Source organism: Sceloporus undulatus, chromosome 1, assembly GCF_019175285.1.
Source record: "Sceloporus undulatus isolate JIND9_A2432 ecotype Alabama chromosome 1, SceUnd_v1.1, whole genome shotgun sequence".
In the NCBI taxonomy this organism is placed as follows: Eukaryota; Metazoa; Chordata; class Lepidosauria; order Squamata; family Phrynosomatidae; genus Sceloporus; species Sceloporus undulatus.
Genome location: NC_056522.1, coordinates 351,385,112 through 351,406,565, shown reverse-complemented (window position 1 = coordinate 351,406,565; position 21,454 = coordinate 351,385,112). Strand labels below are relative to the sequence as shown.

General features: G+C 42.7%; 1 protein-coding gene across 1 annotated transcript; it reads right to left on the bottom strand.

Moving 5' to 3' along the window:
- Positions 1-1,582: 1,582 nt before the first annotated feature.
- Positions 1,583-19,081, bottom strand: CALM1 (calmodulin 1). Its single transcript, XM_042466546.1, has 6 exons — positions 18,926-19,081; positions 11,389-11,419; positions 8,709-8,852; positions 5,523-5,629; positions 2,999-3,134; positions 1,583-2,814 (listed from the first exon to the last, which is right to left on the bottom strand). The coding sequence occupies exons 1-6, from the start codon at positions 18,926-18,928 to the stop codon at positions 2,786-2,788; spliced, it is 450 nt and encodes a 149-aa protein (XP_042322480.1). The 5' UTR covers positions 18,929-19,081; the 3' UTR covers positions 1,583-2,785.
- Between the last annotated feature and the right edge of the window lie 2,373 nt (positions 19,082-21,454).

Sequence of the window (21,454 nt, the reverse complement as noted above, 5' to 3'; positions counted from 1 at the left end):
AGCCATCATCTTTTTAGAAAAATATGTAAAATGTTTTAAATATATAAAATATACACTATTGCAAAGTCAACTGCAGGAGCCTTAGTTCAACTATAAATACAGTCATCCTGTCATATCCATGGATTCTTTATCCATAGATTCAACCATCCAAAGTTTGAAAATATATAAATTCCAAAAAACAAGCCATGATTTTGCCATTTTATATAAGGGACACCATTTTACTATGCCATTGTATTTAATGAGACCTGAGCATCCACAGATTTTGGCATCCATGGGATTCTAGTATGGATACCAAGGGCCCACTGTAGTTACTTTGGCAGGGGACAGGAGTGGTAGCTCACTTAAGCATTAAAGCAAATATAAACAAGACCAAACTAATGTTTTGCAAATACTAATTTCTCAACAATTAGTTCAGTCCTTTCATTTGGGTCAGGACAACTATGGCCCTTCAGATATTGTTGGACTGCAACTCCTATAAGCTCTCATCATTAGGTACTCTGGCTAGGGATGTTTGGAGGTGCAGTTCAACATTTGGAGCACCGCAGTTGCGCACTTTTAAGTTAAGGATATAGAGGTCCCATGTCTTTTAAGTCCTTGTTATTGCTTAAGAATGTATCTAGGATTCTGCACAACTGCAAGACCCGAAGACAAATGCATCAACCACAGCCAAAGGTTGAAGCTCCCCAGTCTTAAATGCCTATGTCATTTCTCACAATGTTCTCTCTTCTGTAACGTTTTTATTAAATTTATTTTGCAGAAGCATAACCTAGACTTTTCTCTAAAGTCAGATCCCTTTTGAACTCAGAAACAAGACCCTTAAGCTACATAATTCTGTAAAAATAAAGCAAACAAAACCAAAGCAGCATAGCATTTGACAGTAGATACTGATATTGTCAGATATTTTTTCATGGTAGAAATTAATATATATGTTTCCAGTTCTCTACATAAAAGGTTGGAGTAGGGATGGCTGAATGGAATGTTCAAGGCTCAGTGCTTCACGTCTCCATCCTTGAAATCTTTGTGCCTCTCATTATATTTTAGAGAAGCAGGGGGGGGGAAGCTCCCCCAGAAAATGCTAGTCATGTTAACCTGGAGAAGGGGGTGTGGAAATCTGCAGGATTATCTATTAGAACAAACCAAAATGTCACAAAATACAGAAGAGAGTTCTGAAATAAAAGAATTGCTATATCAAAGATTTTGGAAAGGATCAGAATTCAGAGCCTTTGTGCACATGCCTTTGATTCAAAACATGCAATTTTATTCTCTTGAGAGAAGGTTACCCATTAAAGTTCCTCTGTTTTGTGCTTTTGTTTACAGGATTCATTTGTCACAGGACTCATTCTGAAGCCTGTTTTGTTCATTCCACATTCCACCCCTCTTTTTTATCATGCTTGGTAACTTGTTTCCATGCCTCTCCACAAAAGATTGTAACCACTAAAAGTGTCCCTTTCCCTAAAATGTTGTTTCCAGAATTACAGCTAACACAGACTATGAGACGAAATGGTGCCACTTGCCTGGGGATCCCCAGAATAGTCAGAATCAAGCCAGTTTGTGAGCAAGTGAATTAAGATTGTCATAAATATGAAAGGCAAGCACAAGTTCATTTATTTATAGCAAAGGTCTTGGGTTACAAGAGGTCAGTTCTTGCCATCTTGAAGAAACGTTAAACGGGTTAAGTTATTGCATACATGTGCATTAAAATTTAGCAGCAAGTCATTTACAGAACACATTTACCTTTCCTACTGCCATCTATTTACTCATTTGGTTTAGTTTCTCAAATTCTATATAGATCTATATATTTTCAGCTTTTACAAAGCATATAACGACAACTTTAAGTTAATGGTCTTTTATTGGAAAAAAAGACTAGCATTTACAACTTGGAATGGACATTAACTGTAATATTTTGAACAGCGATGTTGATAGTTGTGCTGAAGTCCACAGGCTACTCCGCCAGCTCCAAGTCTTGATACAGAAGGTTTTTAAAATGTAAGAGAGAGAGAGGGAGAGGGAGTTGGGGAACACATGCCCAAAAGTGCTCCCACCCCTTAATGAAGGTTTCTTTTTAAAGGTTTTGTGAAGGGTAACAGCCCAACACCTATTTCACAACAGTGCGATGCAGACAACAGTAAAACCAATGTAACACAGACTTGTCACCCATAGCCTCAGTCATGGGTTTGTGTTTGTTTTTTGGAACAAACTTTTTCTACATACAGGAGAACCTTCTCTACTTTTAGGGGAATTTTCTCTCTAAACATTTTACATCCTTCAACCATTTTTGCTGCATACCATCCTGAGGTATAGACCAATTTGAAAGTAAACCCAGCTATGACAATTTTATAACTACAAATTGAACCAGAATCCACTTTCAGAGAAAAGAGTGGCCTGGGCATTTTTTAAAAGTTTTTTTCCTCTCTTTTTTTAAAACGGTTTTAATACAAATGTCTGACTGTGCTCAATTGTCAAGCTGCATGCATGTAAAACTGGCCAGCCCAAACAGTGTAATAGTCATTAGCAAATGGAACTTTCTGAAGAGTTCACTTAAGTGCTTTCTTATTTTTTTTAAAAGGTAGTAAGTACAATTATTTATATTGGGGAAAAACTGATGTTTAACTTGATCTTTTGGGAACAGGACCACCAACCATTACATGCAGTTTGTGGACAGAAGGTATTTCGACATTCAGTTTTGCTATACAGAAACAGAATGAATAAATGAACATTTTTTTGCAAGAGGTAAGTAAAAGATTCAATTTGATTCTTCTAGAGGAAAAATAGGTGGGAGGTCTCTTCATTTTGCAGTCATCATCTGTACGAATTCTGAAAACGAGAATGAAAGAAAAAAAACTACTTTTAACCCCCTTAGAAAGGAAGTAATGCAAACATGCAGAATGTAGTACTAGAGACAACTATTCTGAGACATACAAGAACAGTGAGGATTTTTAATGCTACAACTTGCAGGTTCCATCCCTTCAAATTGCTATATATCAATATAAGAATATACCTTCATAGTTGACCTGTCCATCTCCATCAATATCTGCTTCTCTGATCATTTCATCTACTTCTTCATCTGTTAGCTTTTCTCCTAAGTTTGTCATAACATGGCGTAGTTCTGCTGCACTGATGTAACCGTTGCCATCCTGGGAAGACAGCAAGATAAAAAAGACTGAGACGTATAGGTTTTTAACAGTAGGCTGCATACTTACTAAACACTTTTCTTCTGATGTGCTTTTAAATTTGCTTTTCATTTGACAGCAGATTTAACATCACTGCTGCTTTATGTTTTAGTATTATAACTTATTGTGGTTTTAGTTCTGTCCCATATTAACTTGTTACAGGTTTACTTGCATCTGTTTGAATCCTGCTGTTAGTGGTCATGAGTCCCAGTCCAAGGGAAAAGGTAAGATACAGATTCTCTAACTGAATGAACAAATAATAATTTTAGGGCAAAAGTTTGATGCAGTTCCTTATTAGTACAATCCTATGCAAGTTTACTCAAAAGTATGTTGTATTGCATTCACTGCAAATTTCTCCCATACAACTTGTACATTAGATTGCAGCTCAAGTATACATATTTAAGTAATATCTTTTCACCCAGCCACTTCCAAACCTGATGGAAATGCCATTCACTCGTGCTCAGATCATTGGCAGAATGGGCCTCCTCCTCCCTTCACAGCTGATAATTAGATTGGAGGGGAAGTTACAATAGTTTCAATAAAGACAAAACTGTGACCAAGTAGTAATCATGAATACAAAATGGTTACAGATGAGTAAATCTTTATAACTGTTTCGTATTCATTATTGCTATGACTGTGAAACCATTGCCATGCTTATAACTTTCGCCCAAGCTACTTTACAGGCATCAGCTTTTATAGGGAGAAAGAAATCCATTCTGCTGCTGATTGGAATGCAAATGTCAGGTTTTGGGCAGGGTTAGGCCAGAAGAGGTTATTTAGTATACTTAACTAAAGTAGCTGATAAAGGATTCTGGCCTGGATATGTATTTATTATATTCTGCCACTTTCCTGGAAGAGAAGGAGGCAAGACCATTATGGGACTACTCATAAAATGCCTCGTTTAGGGGTAGTGTTTTTTTTTTTTAAAACAAAAAACTCTGGAATGATGGGGCCATATTTTTGCGGTTTCCAGGATCAGTCCAATGTGTCTAAAATACTGAACCCCTCCAGAGAGGGGCAGGATATTTTTCTTTCATTAAGGAAAAATGTACAGAACAGGCCCATGAGAATAAACCTGCTTCCTGTCGCAAATCCAGAGAGCACTCAATTAGGTGTTCACTGAGCTTCAGCATGCCCACTGAGACTAATATTTTTCCCCTTTCAACATCAGCCACATCCACATAGCAACACTAACTGCTTTTGAAACTCCCTGCCTGAGCTCCAAAATGATCTTGGCAAGTAGGATGGGAAGCTGCTATTTAAAAACATCCAGAAATCCTGTTGAGGGCACATGTTGTAAATCATGTGGCTAAGAACATAAGAAGAGCCCCACTGTATCAGTCCAAAAGCCTATCTAGTCCAGCATTTTGTTTACACAATGACCAATTGCTCACTTTAAAGCCACAAGCAAGAGCGGAACAGCACCCGCCATCTCATTTTCCACAGCAACTAATATACAGTGACACTTTGCCTCTAATAATGGAGGAGTTATGGAGGAACTAATTACCCACTGATTGCAAAATGCTTCTTGAATTGATTCAAATGCCACTGTAAAACTATCCACATCAATACCCTTATATTTTGTAGCACCAAATTTCACAGATTAACTGTGCAATGCAAGAAGTAGTATGTCCTTTCATCTATCCTAAATATCCCACTATTCAACTTCAGCAGATAACTCGAATTTTTAGAGGACTGAAAACTCCTATCTACTCTCTCTCCACACAATGCATAATTGTATACATCTTTTCCCTTACAAATAGATTTAAACCAGTAACACATAACTAGTGTTATCTGCTATGCTAATCAGAGCAAGTTAAGTCAGACAAAGCCTAGTCCACTGAGATGGGACTGGGGAAGTGGTGAACAAGGACTACACAGACATATGTTGTCGTTTGTTCCAGCATGCCTTCAAGTTACTTCCAATTTATGTCAAACCCTGGCTGCAGCCACATTGTAGACATAATCCAGGTTGACACCACTTTAATGTCATGGCTCAATGCTATGGAATTCTGGTAACTGTAGTTTGTTGGGCACCAGAGCTCTGTGACGGAGAAGGCTAAATGTCTTACATAACTACAGTTCCCAGAATTCCGTAGCATTAAGCCATGGAAGTTAAAGTAGTATCAATCTGGATTATTTCTGCAGTGCGGGTGCAGCTCCTAAGGAGAATTTATCACAGAATTTTCTTGCAAAAAATTTCTTCCAAAATTTCTTGCTGTCATTTGCCAACCATGGAGACTTTTTGCTTTCTGCAACAAAGTGAATTCTCTCTCACTGCCTTTCTAACGATAGCCAAATAAATCACAGCACAGATAGTTTAAAAATCCATTTAATATGCCCAAACCATACCTTGTCAAAGACTCTGAATGCTTCACGAATTTCTTCCTCACTGTCTGTGTCTTTCATTTTTCTGGCCATCATGGTCAAGAATTCTGGGAAGTCAATAGTGCCATTGCCTTTGAAAGAGAAAAAGAAATAATATAACTGTATTATATATCTGAACTCTTAACACACAGTCTCTCTCTCTCTCTTCCTTTCTCCACTCACCTCTCTCACACACTCTCTTTCACTTTCTGGCAGAATTAACTTTCACAGTTAATAGACCTCATCTTTAGATTTAGTATTCTTGAATATTCCTGGATGAAATATTTTTCTTCTTCCATTCAGAGGCTGGGGTTTTGTTTTCATTTAACAGGCTACTGGAATGAGACCAGCCTAACCTTCAAAATGTGAGATGTTTTGCAGGCGATCACCCTTCAGCAGGCATTGTCTCTCTGCTGTCCCATCTCCTCTGCCCCAGTAAAGCTGAAGCTAATGTAACATTCTCTTATAAATCACTGATACAAATAGAACTAGTAGCATAGTAAATTACATTACTGTGAGTCTCTAAAACAGTCTCAGAACTTGGAAAGCTAGTTTCAAACTACAACTGCCAGTATTCCTCCAACCTGCATGGCCAGAAGACATGCAGGGTGGAGAGTTCAGGGAGCTGTAGTCCAAAAATTAACTCTTCTAAGTTCTCCACAGGCTTCACTTAAGAGCTATTGTGAAGCCTTTGTATATTTATTATTTTATTTTATTTTTATCCCTCCTTTCTCCCAAAATGGGCCCTTTACAGTATCTGGTACTGATGTGAGCATCCAGAAGATTAGCACTCTTCAGAATAAATGTTTAAGCAGTAGCAAGAAAACAAACAAACAAACAGCTTCATTTATATACTGCTTCATACTGAACTAGCAGTGTCTAAATGGTTTGCAACTGTAAGCTAATTGCCTTCAACAAGCTGGGTTTTAGCGACCTTAGATGGATGCAAGCCTGAGTCAAGATTGAGCCCTGGTTAGTATTGAACTCGCAACCTTATGGTTTTGAGTGAGTGGCTGCAGTACAGGCATTTAACCTCTGCGCCACCAGGGCACCTTAAGCTTAAAAAGAAGAAAAAGCTGTTGCATTCCAATACATTTTCACTGTAGCATAGCACAGAGAGAGTATTTAACACCAATAAGCATATCAGAATAAGCTCCCTGCACCCGTTTCCCTCTAAGGGCATGTCTACATCTTATCCTCACCAACAAATTTTAGATTCTGAAGGTGCAATTTCTTCTCAGTAGTCCAGTTTATCTAAAACCTTCCCTACCAGGTTGCTAATTATATATTTATATATAAAGTATATTATTCTCTACTACCACTTCAGCTATAAGCTAGAAATTATAGGACTTTGTGTATGCACACTGTAAACCTAGTAGTTACCCTACCTTGTTCTTCCTGGCATCAGATCAGGACATTAGTGGGCAACTGTTCTGGAGCCAACTCCAAAAAACAGGTAAGTAGTTCTTGCTGTGTAAATAGCTGATGGTTTTAAGGGGGAAATGAACCAAAAAGAGCCAGTCCTCACACAGTTAGCAAAGAATATGTCCAAATGTGTATTTTGCTTTCTTTATGTGTCAGTACAGTAGCAGGAGAAATAGGTACAAAATAAATCCTCAGAAATTCCTTAAGAGCTATTGTGAAGGCTTTGTATCTTTACAGTGTCAGGTTCCGATGTGAGCATCCAGAAGATTAACACTCTTCAGAATAAATGTTTAAGCAACTGCAAGAATACTCCCTTTAGTAGCAGAGACACCAGCACATCCCTGTCTTAAATACTCTCTTGAATTATTGTATTTTGAAAGTCACACTAGGAATGAGATATGTTAATCAAGTGTTGGCAGCCAAGATAATGTCAGTGGCTATAGATCAAATGTGAGATACAGTATATGATAGTATGACAAATCCTGTATTTTCTTTTAATCTGCTATTATAACGTTTAATAGCAGGTCCTATAATAGCAGTTCCCATAATAGGTACCTATTATTACAAAAGAAAAGACCAGGACACACAGATCAATACTTCTAATGAGAGACTGGTAGACCTACTGAAGTCTTTCAGAAAACTTTAGAGATAGCCCTTCTGTTACAATCTGGAACCCTCTTCTCAACTGCCAACAGGAGCATGTGCAAAAAATTTTCCTACTTGTCTGCTGCTGCTGTAAACTGCTCCTACATACCTTTTTAAAAGTAAGATTCACTGCTAAACTAAACAACATCTTAACTGTGTAGCTCTGGTCTTGAAAGCAGCATGTTTTCCTCTCACAAACTGCCAGTATTTGAATCCTGATCTGGATCCTCCCATGAGAGGTGGGAGGCTTTGAGATTTTGCCTGCCTAATCTAGATAATACCTTCCCTTTCCCCTGCCAGAAAACAACATTGCAAAAAAAGGGAAGTAATATATTGGTTTCTTTTAAACCTTCCCCCCAACCTGTGCCCACCACTATGGTGCTGATAGGGACTTGAGATTCTGGAGTTATATTTTGTATGCAGGAATGAAAGGAATAGCTTTTCATTCAAGACTAGAACTAACGTAACCGAAATAATGTAGTTTGGACCCTGTGTCTAAAGGACTGGAAAGGGGTTAGGGGCTGGAAAGCTGCTTGGCACCACAAAACTGTATATCCTAGCAATTTGTTGTTGTGTGTCTTCAAGTCATTTCCAACCTATCATGACCATAAGGTGAACCTATCACAGGGTTTTCTTAGCAAGATTTCTTCAGTGGTGGTTTGCCTTTGCCTCCCTCTGAGGTTGAGAGAATGTGACTTGCCCGAGGTCACTCAGCTGGTTTCCATGGCCAAGCAAGGATTCAAATCCTGGCCTCAAAAGCTGTAGATCATTGCTGAACCCACTATGTCATGATGGCTCAGTATCACAGCAATAACTGTCATTTTAAAAATTACAGCAATACCTATCTTTCAAAAAGGAAACAAAATCCACTAGATACAATCCATCTTAATGCCCTATTTTTATTAATATGCTGCCATGATTGTTTAGAAATACTGTAACCCTATTTCTCTATTATGCAATGGCTGCTTTTATTAAGAATACTTGGCTAAGTAGTGTCAGTGTTTGACAGGATTTTTATCTGTTAAGCCTTCACCAAAACTGATTTCAGAGAAGATATGTTGACATAAGAATGGCAGGTATTTAATGTCTCCAGAGACTTACCATCTGCATCTACCTCATTGATCATGTCTTGTAGCTCTGCTTCTGTTGGGTTTTGACCCAGCGACCTCATGACGGTTCCAAGTTCTTTTGTCGTAATGGTGCCATCACCATCTTTGTCAAATAGAGAGAAGGCTTCCTTGAATTCTAAGGAAAATAGGTAAGGAAAAAACTTAGGCAATGACTGACATAAAGGACAGTATTAACCGACAATCATTCAGTCCAAATAATGATCCAACAGTCAGCAAATTAAGATCATTTCCTATCTACACAATGGTTTGTACATGCAAATGAGATGCAAACCTGATAAAGATCTACTTACCTGCACACTGTACAAAACTGTATGTTTCTAATCTTACTCATCAGTATCAATCCACTTTTCCCATAGGAAGCCTTCACTTGTGAAGGTGACAACTAATGTTGGACTTGGGCTACAGAGTCTAAAGTTCTAATTCTTGCCTCACCTTGGCCATGAAACTAAGTTCCTCTCAGCCTAGCCTTCACAACGCAAAGGTTTTTAATGGAGATAAGCCCATGTCCTCCTCAGCAATGTGGAAAAAGATGGAAATCTAAATAGGCAGTGGGACTGTGTAGTCCTTCAGGGTGCTATTGTACTGCAACTCCTTAGCCACAATGTCAGTAATCACAACAGCTCTGCAAAGGAGGTCACTACCCTCCTTACACTGCCTGAAAGCAGATGAAGGTAAAACAAAAGATGTGGCTTGCTCAAGACAACATAGTGAACATACAGCAGAATCTCACACTTCTGGATTCACTGCTCATGCTTAGCCATAATGCTGTGTTAATTAAATAATTAATAAGGATGTCTTAATGAAATGTTAATAAGCATCTATCATTTCAAAACAGCAATAAACAGGCCACACACCCCCACCCACCCCGCATGATTACTCTAGTATATGGCTGGTCTAATAGTGGACTACTAGCCAGTTTTCCCTATAAGAAAAGGCTACAATGTTTGGAGACAATTTAGGGGGGAAAGGGTAGGGAGGGAATGCATGCTAACAACAGCGAAAGTAGACAGGTAGACATTTTTTCTCTGTGTCATAATGCTAAACCCCAAGATCATCAAATATAACTGAATGAGACAGAGTGCAGGAAAAAGCACCTCTTCACAGTAGTATAGCCAGACTAAGGAATTTGCTGATACTTATTGTAGCAATGGCCACTAACTTGGGTTACCAGCTCAGGGGGAATTAGCTACATTTACAGAAGACTATTGATGGTGAGTAGTCATGATGGTTGTATGCTGCCCTCAGGATCACAGGGTGTCATGCCTCTGAATACCCACTGCAGTGAACAGCAGCAGGAAAGCCTACGTACTCATATTCTGCTTGTAGACGTCCAATAGGAAGTTGACTGCTGAGTATGGGAAATAGGGTGCTGGAACAGATTATGCCTTTGGCCTGATCCAGAAGCATTCCTATGTTCTGCTAGTGGTTGCTGGGATTTTTGCAAAGAATTCTTGCTGTTAGGATCCAGCAAGGTGCTTATCTTACGTTATATTACGTACATGCAAGGATAAGGAATGATCTCTTAATACTGAATGTGTAATTCACATAAGATATCTTAAATATGCATTCAAGCAGTAGACCTGACTTCCCCAACTCAGTGTCCTCCAGATGTTTGGGACAACTTTTAATGAACTGAGTCTAGCTACTTAGTATTTCTAGAGTCCCTATCAAGTGTTGAAAGTTTTTCATATACATTATCAAGTTGCAATTCTTTTAGTAGCCCCACAAGATATGTCAGTTGTATTATCTCACATATTGGGAATTGGGGTACTGAGAAAGAGGGCTGAACTAGGCCCACCTAGAGAATACAGAGCAGAAATGAAATCTGAACTGGGAATTTCATGGTAGTGTAGTCTTTTAGCCACCATACTGTATCAGCATTGGTGGGAGGATGAAATGGATATGAAAAGAACCACAAAAACAGACCTCAACTCCCTGGGGGACTGGCAGGATAAAAATGGTTAACAGACTTGAGTTCTGGGGGGAAATGAGACCACATAAGCCTGATTGGACCACCTTTATTCTAATCAGTGCAGCTGCTTGACAGCCCTCAGTACTCTCTGCTAGCCTTCTCTTATAGCATATTGAGCCTCAATTCTGCAGAAACTCTACAGCACCCTGAAGGTGATGAGAGTCAAGGGAATGTTCAGGCACAATACTGATTTATGGTTCTCCAGTCCATGATTGAGAAGATCATCTGGATGCAGCCAGTGCCCAAATATTGCATTCCTGATTGTAGGCTTACCCACATTCAAAGATACAATTTGCAGCATTAATCTTCAATTAAGTGATTTTGATTGGTGTTCTTGTAGATGCACAGGAGGAGCTACACAAATCCATCCCCTCCACAATTTCCACATCTTTGAAGTCAAACATGGATTTCATGAGCTACAAATATTTCAAATCCTATGGTAGCTCGTTATCGATATACACACACTCGCTTTTGGGAAACTGATGAAGTACAAAATGAGAAGTAATTTAATTTCATATTCTCCTGCTCATTTAACAAAATCCAGCCTGCTCTGATAGGAAGCAAAGATCTGAGAAACAGCCAAGTGATGGCAGCCACCAAGAATGTTCTGCAATATTTTTGTATTCAGAATAGGTTGCTAGGCCAACAGAAACCATCTCCCTCCAATTAGGATACTTACCAGCAATCTGTTCTTCGGTCAGCTGATCAGCCTATGTAAAGAATAGAAAAGTATTTCAGAACATTGTTTACCTGTAGCCATGTCAAACCACAAGATGCAATAGCAACTTGGAGGCAAGATGACATAATCTTATGCTAAATGTTTGGCACATCCAGAAGCAACTGGCAACGGAACTGTTGCTCCATCCATGAACGGGAAAACAAACAGGATTCAGATGGCACAACACAGTGAAGAATGCAAAGTGCCCAGCCAGAATGCTAGCTTGCCAGGCAAGCAAGATCCACTACAACTGATGGAACAGATCCTCCCCTTTCAGTGTTATTTTATACCATGGTTTCATTACAGCCAGAAGGCTGCTGGTCCTAACACTATGCAACTACTGGCATGAGAGCAAGTCAGCAAGATGCGGGCTTTGTTAAGTAAGTAAGCAATGACAAACCATTAAAGGATTTCCCACTTCAAGCTGGCCAACACACAATAGTAGGAGTTAGTCAGTCCCATGTTTACCATTTAAAAACTTGTGTTCTGCTTTCTGGTCACACCTCATTTTTAGGGCAGCTGAGGCTGTCACTAAAACTTACCACTAAAATTAAAACTTAGCAGTTTAAATGCCTGTTAAAATTTAATCAAGGCTTAGTTGATTCCTTGTTCAGCAAGCCTGGTATTAAAAAAAACAAACAGAAAGTAATTGTACTTATGCTCTGCATCACACTGACCTACTAACAACGTGTGACTCAACCAATATTAAAAACGCCAAGTCCCATCAATGTCAATAGAAGAGAAGCACATACAGTATGTACCTAAATCTGACAGTGAAGCCAATGTGCATTTTAAGAACTGGTGAATTTTGGGAGATTTTACTATTTCTGAAGCAGTTCTATCATTTTAAAGCATTTCCCTCTTCTAGAATAGGTGGCTGGCACAGCCAGGGTCCAATTTTGTTATTAATTTCCCATCAGAGCATGAATTCTACATATTTCAGATTGGCTGAGCAGTCACAGTGATCTTTGGAGAACGACAGATGCATCACAGCCCAGTCGCAGTTAGAAAAGCCTCTGTTGGCAACCACAGACTTGCCAATGTAGTGCTTTGCCAGTGGATTAGAGGCATCTCAAAGCAGGCTTTTCATTTAAAAAAAGAGAAAAAGAATGCAGAGCATTTGTTGTTGGCTCCTCTCATGAAACCCTGTCCTATGTCCTCCCAGAAACCAGCTGCTGGATTTCCCTTCAGTGAGGTAAGTTGACATAGCAATTTACATAACATATCAGAGCAATGCACAACAGGAAACAGGGACCACGCCTTGACAGAAAGAATAATGCAAATTGACAGAACCAGAGTGTAGGAAGTCCTCTGCATAAGATCGGAAGGATAAGGATCCAGGTTTTGAACACACAGGCTGCTGGTACAGCAGCCACCTTTCCTCCTACAATGGCACTCTTCAGACAGGTCACACTATAATCATCCCCAGCAAGCACACTGGTTGGGGATGATATGAACTGTGGTATGGTCCACCTGGACAGCCCCCCCTCCCCCCGCCAGTTTGGGAACAGTGTTAGACAGCAACAGCCATGCCTTGCTATGCAGCAGATGCAAAAATGCACCACTTGGGCTACTGGGTGAACCCCACCCCTGCCAAGTCATTATGAGCAGGACTGAAGGAAGTTGGGTCTCATGATGTCACCTTTCCCAACAGGATGGAGGAGAAGCCGGCAAACCAGCCCACATGGCCTATGATCATATTTGGCCATCTGCAAACAGAGCTTTATCCTCTCAGTTCTGGGAAATGGAAGCTGAGATTTCCTCCCCTCCCATCTTCACACTTTCAGATTTCACAGTATTGCAGCAGATCTCTGGTATCCACTGTGGAGGAAAATTTTTGGAATGAAAGCAACAGCTCACCAGTACCTAATCCTAAAAGATGTTACTGAGGGGAGGGAGACTGGTCACCTTCAGGCACCAAGTGACCAAGGCTTATTAAGTTCCACTTTTTTTTTTAAAAAAAGGAGCCTACTGTAAGAGTAATAATATGCTCCTCAGACAAGAAATAACCTTGTTTTTAAAACAAGCCCCCCTTTTCCCCACACTATGCCAGAAATAAGCATTGCAATCCATACTTTTTACACATCAAGCCTGCAACCAAATGTTCCATCTCCACCCCACTGCTAACCTTTCAAGCCTGCATGGCAGTGGCTTTTTAAGAAGCGCAAGGCTTGCCTGGAGGTTGCAATTCCTCTTAGAAATACTGCAGGCGTCCCCCTTCTTTCTTCCCTGCCTCTTGGGGTTAGTAGGGTGGAGGCTCAAGAGGAAGAGGAGGAGGAGAAAACATACATGATGTAATGCAGCCCCTGAAAGGGTTTAGTGCTGCTGGGTTGGAGGGGCTGAAGGTAGCAGGTGGGGGTGTGGAGGAAAAGCAGCACAAAACAGCCGCAGAGGTTCCCCCTCCCCTCTTACCCTGCGCAGTGCAGCTGGCGCACAAACTGGCATGGTTTCCATCCTCCTTTTGACACCCTCCCAATCCTGAGCTGCCCTCTTGCCAGCCAGCTTGGTCTTCTGCTCTCACCATATTTCCCTCCAAAAGACCCAGTCTCTGAAGGCATCAACATAATCACCACCCTTTGTAAAATACTCAAGTCTTCTGAGTAACTGAGTATCTTAAGGTATCTGATAGCCACCCACAACCAGTAACACCACACAGCCAGGATCCTGTGTCTCCTATGTGGCATCATTTTCTCCTGTGTGGCATCATCCTCTAGATGTGCTGGACTACAACACCCACTATCCCCACAACAGACCTTTCATCTCCTGATTCCTATCCCTTGTGAAGAAAAAAACCCCAAACATTTCCTTCATCAGCATACATGGGGAGGGCATGTCTCTTTTATTCCTACGATTATTAAGTAGAATAATACAGTGGATTCTTTAAAGAAGCAAAGGTTATGGGAAGGGCCCAGCCATTTGCAGCAAGTGATCTTGCTTTCCCTAGAAGGTCAGATGGGACAAAATCCGTATCTGCCTACTTTATGGGGATTTTCCACTAGGGTAATAATGAAGGCTCAAGAGGAATAATGACACAAAGAGGTTGCTTGGGTTTAGTTACTTCTGTGACTTACTCTTCTTGTTTTAATTACTATTATTATTACTACCGCATGTAAATTTTCTGTCTTTATTGTATTCTACGTCACTCTCAATTTTATCTGACTTCCTTCAATTTTACCAAATGGGCTTATTGCATTTTACGCCATTTTGTATTTTAGGCCACCTTGTCAGATTTTCCTGCACACATTGTGTATATTTTATGCCCATCTGTATTTAAGGCCACCTTGTCAATTATAACCCCGGAGACCAGGGTTCCAATCCCTGCTTATCCACAGAATCCTCCGGGTGACCTTGGGCAAGTCACATTCTCTCAGCCTCAGAGGATGGCCATGGCAAACCCTCTCTGAACAAACTTGCCAAGAAAATCCTGCGATAGGGTGACACCTTAGGGTCGCCATAAATCTGAAACAACTTGAAGGCAAACATGACCACCAAATAATTCTCCAGGAAGATATCCAGCTCCAGGCAAACCCTGAAAGCCCCTTTGAGCCCTTCCAAGGGAAGAGGAGGTGGTCTGTGTGTGGGGAAGGCATATTGCACTCAACCTAGGATGGGGAGGTGGCAAAGACAACTATGAGGGGCTTCTTTGGCTCCCAGGCAAAGCACGGCCCCAAAGACTCCCCCTCAGCCCCTCAAATGCACGGCTAGCAGGAGAAGGGTGCAACTCCCACACTTTCTCCTTCCTTCTCCTTCACCTGCCCCGAAGCCATTCCTTGCAAGCAGGGTGACCAGAGGTCCTCACTGCAAAGGAGGACCAAGCGCCGCAAAATGTAGGGCCTTCCAGAAAAAGGGACATGACCAAAGAAAAGCCAACAATAGTCATATAAAGATCAATGCATGCTTCTTTGTCATGTTCAAAAGGGAGGACATTTTGACATTCTTCCTGGACAGCAGGCTGAAATGTCGGACATTTCCTGGAAAAGGAAGACAGCTGGTCACCCTAAAAGCCTAAACACTCTCGTATAAAGATAAATGCACACCTCTTATGACATTCCCCCAGGACAGAAAACTGAAATGGAGGATGTGTCCTGGAAAAGGAGGGCATCTCTGGGCACCTGCTTTGCAAGGCACTGAGAAAGGAGCCCAAAAGGCAGGAACTCCTACTTCAAGGGTGCCCCACTGACCAAGCAAGACCATAACCCCTGGCTGGGATTATGATTGCTGCGGTGGCTGCTCTTCCTCCTCCTCCTCCTCCCAAGCTGTCTCTGGACTCTTGAGCATCCCCATCCAGCTTCCAGAGGCGAGGAAGCCGGTTTTTTAACAGGCGGGTCAAAGCTAACAAAGGTGCCAAGTCCAGGCTAATAATGGTTGCAGGCTTCTCCTCCACAGCCCTCTCGGTCCAGGCCAGGATGAACCACAAAGGAAGCCAAGGTACTGTAAAATGGAAGACCTTCAAGACAAATGAAGGCCATGACCAGGGTGACCAGATGGCCTAACCACAAAGGAGGACAAGGCACTGCAAAATGCAGGGCTTTCCAGAAAAAGAGAGGACTTTACTAAAAATTACAAACAACAGTATTAATATGACATTCATGCTTCTTCGTCCTGCTCAATGGAGAAGATTTTTTTTTAATTCTTCCTGGACAGAAGGTAAAAATGAACGACATGCCCTGGAAAAGGAGGAGGATGTGTCTGGTCGCTATCGGCATGACCACATAAAAGATTAAGAAACTCTGTTATAAAGATCAATGCATGCTTCTTTATCATGCTCAAAATGGAGGACATTTTTGGAATTCCTCCTGGACAAAAGGCTGAAATGGAGGACAGGTCCTGGAAAAGGAGGAGGATCATGCCTGGTCACCCAGGCCGTGACTAAGTAAAAGCTTAGAAACTCTCTTATAAAGATCAGTGCACGCTTCTTTGTCACACTCAAAATGGAGGGCATTCCAGAAAAAGGGAGAACATGACCAAAGAAAAGCTCAAAACACTTCTAGAAATATGAAAGCCATGCTTCCTAGTCAGACTCAGAAGGGAGGACGTTTTGAGGAAATCCTCCTGGACAGAAAGTGGGAATGGTAGTCAGGTCCTGGAAAAGGAGGATGAGTCTGGGCACCCTGGTCCATGACTAAATAAAAGCTTAGAAACTCCCATATAAATGTCAATGCATGATTCCTAGTCATGCTCAAAAGAGAGGACGTTCTGAGGAATTCCTCCTGGACAGAAGAAGGCAGGAATGGAGGACGTGTCCTGGAAAAGGAGGAAGTGTCTGGTCACCCTGTCTAGGGCTAAATAAAAGCTTAGAAACTCTCCTATAGAGCTCAATCCAAGCTTCTCTTAAGTCATGATCAAACGGAGGGTGATTTTGGAATTCCTCCTGGGCAGAAGGTGGAAATGGAGGATAGGTCTGGGAAAGGGAAGAGGTGGTGGGAAGAGGAGGGGCACTTCGTGGGCAGAAGAAGGTGAGACTGAAGGTGAGGCCCCTTCTTGGAGAGGAGAGGCTGAACTGGGGCTTCCTAAGGGGTCCCAGGCAGGGCTCCAAGGTCCACTCCAGTGGCATCACTAAGGGGGTGACACCACTGCTCTTCAAACACCTACATTTTAGCAGAAATGGGCTGTGGCACTCACCTGCTTCCCTTTAACATGCTTTAAGAGATGGCCGGAATGGGGTGACGCTCAGTGGAAGGAAAAAAGAGAGCCCTCACCAAATTTTTTAACTTAAAATTTCAAATTTTTATTTTTTAAAAATAGATGATTTTAAAAAATATATTCTTTTTCATTTTTTTTTAAAAAAAAAAAAATTTTAACCAAATCTTCACTATGTACAGTATATGTAAATCCATTTAGGTCATGCTTACAGCATTGTAACTTGAAGGTACCATTTTGAATTTGGCTTGTTGTTTATGTCACAACGATTAGCATTATGCTCAGCGGTATATGGAGATTATGGTTTACGAGGAGCATTAGTGCCAAAAAGCCTTGCTAAGGATCCCGTAAGGTGTAAAATGGGAGGAGATCAAGGGGGGTGACACCATGAGATACCGCACCGGGTGACATCAACCCTAGGGACGCCACTGATCCAGCCAGTCCTCCATCCTTTAGTTTTCGTGTGTGTGTTTTTCGGGCTATGGGGCTGTGTTCTAGAAGAGTTTATTCCTGACGTTTCGCCAACCTCTGTGGCTGGCATTTCTCTGAAGATGCCAGCTACAGCTGCTGGTGAAACGTCAGGAATAAACTCTTCCAGAACATGGCCCCATTGCCCGAAAAACCCACAAAAAGCTATGGATGCTGGCCATAAGAGCCTTCACTTCCATCCTTTTGTAGGTTGGTAATGTGAGTACCCAGTTTGTTGGGGGCAATTGGCTGACACATTGTAAACCACTTCACTATTATGAAGAGGTATAGAAATGTAAAAACTGATGCTAAGGGGAAGGGACCACTCTTAAGGCTCCTGGCAAAGGGCCCTGCAACTAGCCAACTCTGCCATGCCTAGAGGAAGCTGGCCAGGTAAAGAGAAGGCACCTCCTCAGTCCAGGTTTGGACTCAAAAAAAGAAGAGGAAGAAAAGAAAGAAAAAAAGAAAGAAAAAAAGGGAAGGACCCCCCCAAAACAAAACGAAAATCCAAAGAAAAAGGGAAGCAAGCAAGAGCAGCAGCAGCAGCCTCTGCTGCTCCAAGGCAAGTTCCAGTCCAGGGAGAGCAGAGCTCCTCTGCAAAAAAGGAGAGGACAAGGCACTGCAAAAAGGAAGGACCTGCTTCCAGACAAAAGGGCAAGGCAGGGCCAAAATGTCCCCAAAACCAAAGCCAACACACACACACTGCATAGAAAGAGAAAGGCTGGCTTCCGAGGCTGAAAAGGAGGACTTGCCCCGGAAAAAGGAAGAGGACAAGTCTGGGCACCCAAAGCCAAACGAATAAGAAACTCTCCTCTCAAAACTCCTGCTTAAAAGAGGGGATGAATTCCTCCTGGGCAGAAGAAGGTGGCCATGGAGGACAGACAGGCCCCTGGAGAAAAGGAGGAGGAGGAGATCTGGTTCATCCTGGCCAGGACCCAATTAAAACTGAGAAGGAATTCGGAGCTCCTGTATTTCTTGCTTTCAGTTCTGTCTCAAAGCTGCTGCAAGATGCTAGAAAGAGCCATCGGTTGCTTCCTCCTCGCTCTCAAAATGGAGGGCATGCAAGAAAAAAGGGAGGACGCGACCCAAGGAAAGCTGGAAACACTTCCTAGACCATAGGAAATCCAGGCTCAGCCAAAGGAAGGGAGGGCAGAGAAAGGTGGGCATGGAGGATGGAGGCCAGGTCCTGGGGCAAGGAGGCTGCCTCTGGTCCCCCTGGACCCAAGCAAAGCGGAGACACTCACTCTCCGGGCTTCCTAGTCAGGCTCCAAAGGGAGGGCATCGGGGGATTCCTCCTGGACGAAGGCTGGGAATGGAGGAAAAGGAGGACGGCTTGGATCCCCCTGGGAGCAACCCTCCTCCTTCGCTGGTCTAGAGCCAAGGTACCTACCATTGTTGGATGCAGAAGGTGCAGAAGGCAGAGGCTGCTCTGAGATCTCCCTGCAAGAAGAGCTAAGGCGGCGGCGGCGGCGGCGGCGGTGGTTGCTGCTGCTTCCTCCTCCTCCTCGCCCCCAAATGCTGGAGGTGTGAGGCTGCTGGGCGGGCTTTATAAGGCGCCGGGTATCCCTCCGCCAGAGCAGCAGCAGCAGCAGCAGCAGCAGCGCCTTCCTCCCTCCCTCCCTCCTCCTCGCTGCCTGGAGTCTGGGGCTGGCAGCAAAGGAAGGAGGGACTGCAGCAGCAGGCAGGCAGCCCTGCCTCCCCCCCAGAGACAGCCCCCTCCCCAGGGCCAAGGAGGGGGAGGCACCCCACAGTTCAGGGCTCACCATCATTGGTTCTTCAGGCTCCATGGGGACCCTATGGATGAGACATCTCCAAGACCCCCGTCCTCCACTGCCCTGCTCAGGTCCTGCAAACTCATACCCACAACCTCCTTCATAGAGGCCATCCATCTGGCCTGTGGCCTTCCTCTCTTCCTATTCCCCTCCACCTTTCCCAGCATTGCTGTCTTTTCCAGGGAGTCCTCCCCTCTCGCGATGTGTCCAAAGTACGACAGCCTCGGTTGGGTCATCTTAATAATAATAAATAATAATAAAATTTATATCCTGCCTCTCTACAAAAGCATTCGGGCCAATCTTGGCTTTCAGGGAGGCTTTCCAGCTTGATCTGCTTTTTAGGGAGTTTATCCCATGAAGAAGATCGGGAGCTTATCCTGGGAATATCCCAGAGAAATCGCATAATTTACCCAAAATGACTTCACACAATGTCACACAAAACCCACCAGTAAAGTGGTCACAAAGAGGCATTAACGCGCCTCTTTTTACTTTCGGGATTTCAGCGGCAATGCATTTTCGGCATCGCTTTATTTGCACGATTGTGTGCAAATTCACACAGTTACTTGCCATTTTCACTTTGTTTGCCAGATGCTTTAAATGTGCTTTAATCGTTCTCTAATGCCAAAATTAGCCCTAGTGTGACACAGGCTGTGCAGACCACCCCAAGGGGTGGCCTGCATCCGCCTCCAGCTGCACCAGATTGGGGCTGCAGCAACCGCACACCACGGCCCCGATCTGGCCTTCCCAGGGCATAAAAAGGAGCCCCCCAAAGTGGCTCCTTTTTGCACCATGGAAAGGGCACAATAGCCATGGTGCCATGGCTTTAAGGTGCTCTTTTGGCACTGTGCCATGTGGACACAGCGCCAGAGGAGTGCCATGACGCTGCACTCCATATGGAGTGGCACACGGCATCACACAGCCATGGAGGTGGAAACGGGGCGTGCACTGCCCCATAAACTCCTACAACAGCCTCAGTTTGGTCATCTTCGCTTTCAGGGAGGTTTCTGGCTTGATCTGCTCTAAGACCCATTTGTTTGTCCTTTTGGCTGACCATGGAATCCTCAGCACTCTTCTCCAGCACCACATCTCAAATGAATGGATTTTCTTCCTATCTTCTTTCTTACCTGTCCAGCTCTCGCATCCATACATGGTAATAGGGAATACAATGGCTTGTATGATTCTAACTTTTGTGCTCAGTTGTATATCTTTGCATTTTAGGATCTTTTCTAGTTCTTTCATAGCCACTGTCCCTGTTCTTAATCTTCTGATTTCCTGACTGCAGTCCACGTTTCTATCAATGTTTGATCAGAGGTATGGGAATTCTTTTACTATTTCATTTCTTCATTGTCTAGGTTGAACTTGTAAAGGTCCTCGGTGGTCATTATTTTTGTTTTCTTTATGTTCAACATTACGTCATCATTGCCCTCACAGCTAACAGACCACTGGTGGAGGCCTGAAACTGATGAAACACCTTGGAAGTAGACTGAAGAGCCACACATCCCCAAAGCCACCAAAATATGTGTCATCAGCTTTCCAAGCAGACTTGAGAGCCACTGTATATGAACACCCCAAAGACACAAAAGAGGGATACATTTATGGGGCCTACCTCAGTGTACAAAGTATGTGTGGGAAGCTTTCCACTGAAGAACCACTGAATAGGAACATCCTCAAGGCCACCAAACAGGACAACCTCAATGCACAAGATATGTGTCACAAGCTTTCCAAGCAGACTTAGGAACCACTATATGGGAACACCCCAAAAATACAAAACAGGGATAACTGTGGGGCTCACCCCACTTTACAAAGTATGTGTCACAAGGTTTCAAAGCTCCACTGAACTCTTTGTCAGGTAAAGTGTATCCAGAGATGCACTGCCCAAGTCTCACCTTGGAAGGAGACCTAAGAAACACTTTACAAGAATGTCCCAAAGCCACAAAACAGGGATACCTTTACAATATGTTCCGCAAACCTTCGAAGCTCCACTGGCTTCTTCATGTATCCAGAGGTCATGCAATTATGCAGTCAATTATGAGAAGAGGCCACAATGGCCATCCAGTCCAACCCCTTGCCATGCAGGAACACAGAATCAAAGTACCCCTGGCAGATGACCATCCAGCCTGTTTGAAAACCACCAAAGAAGGAGAAGG

Excerpts from the sequence above, each read along its gene's own strand:
- CALM1 (XM_042466546.1), bottom strand. Across the intron at positions 8,853-11,388 it reads GACCGAAGAACAGATTGCTG|AATTCAAGGAAGCCTTCTCT; the intron begins GTAAGTATCCTA and ends TATTTTCCTTAG. Across the intron at positions 3,135-5,522 it reads CATTCAGAGTCTTTGACAAG|GATGGCAACGGTTACATCAG; the intron begins GTATGGTTTGGG and ends CTGTCTTCCCAG.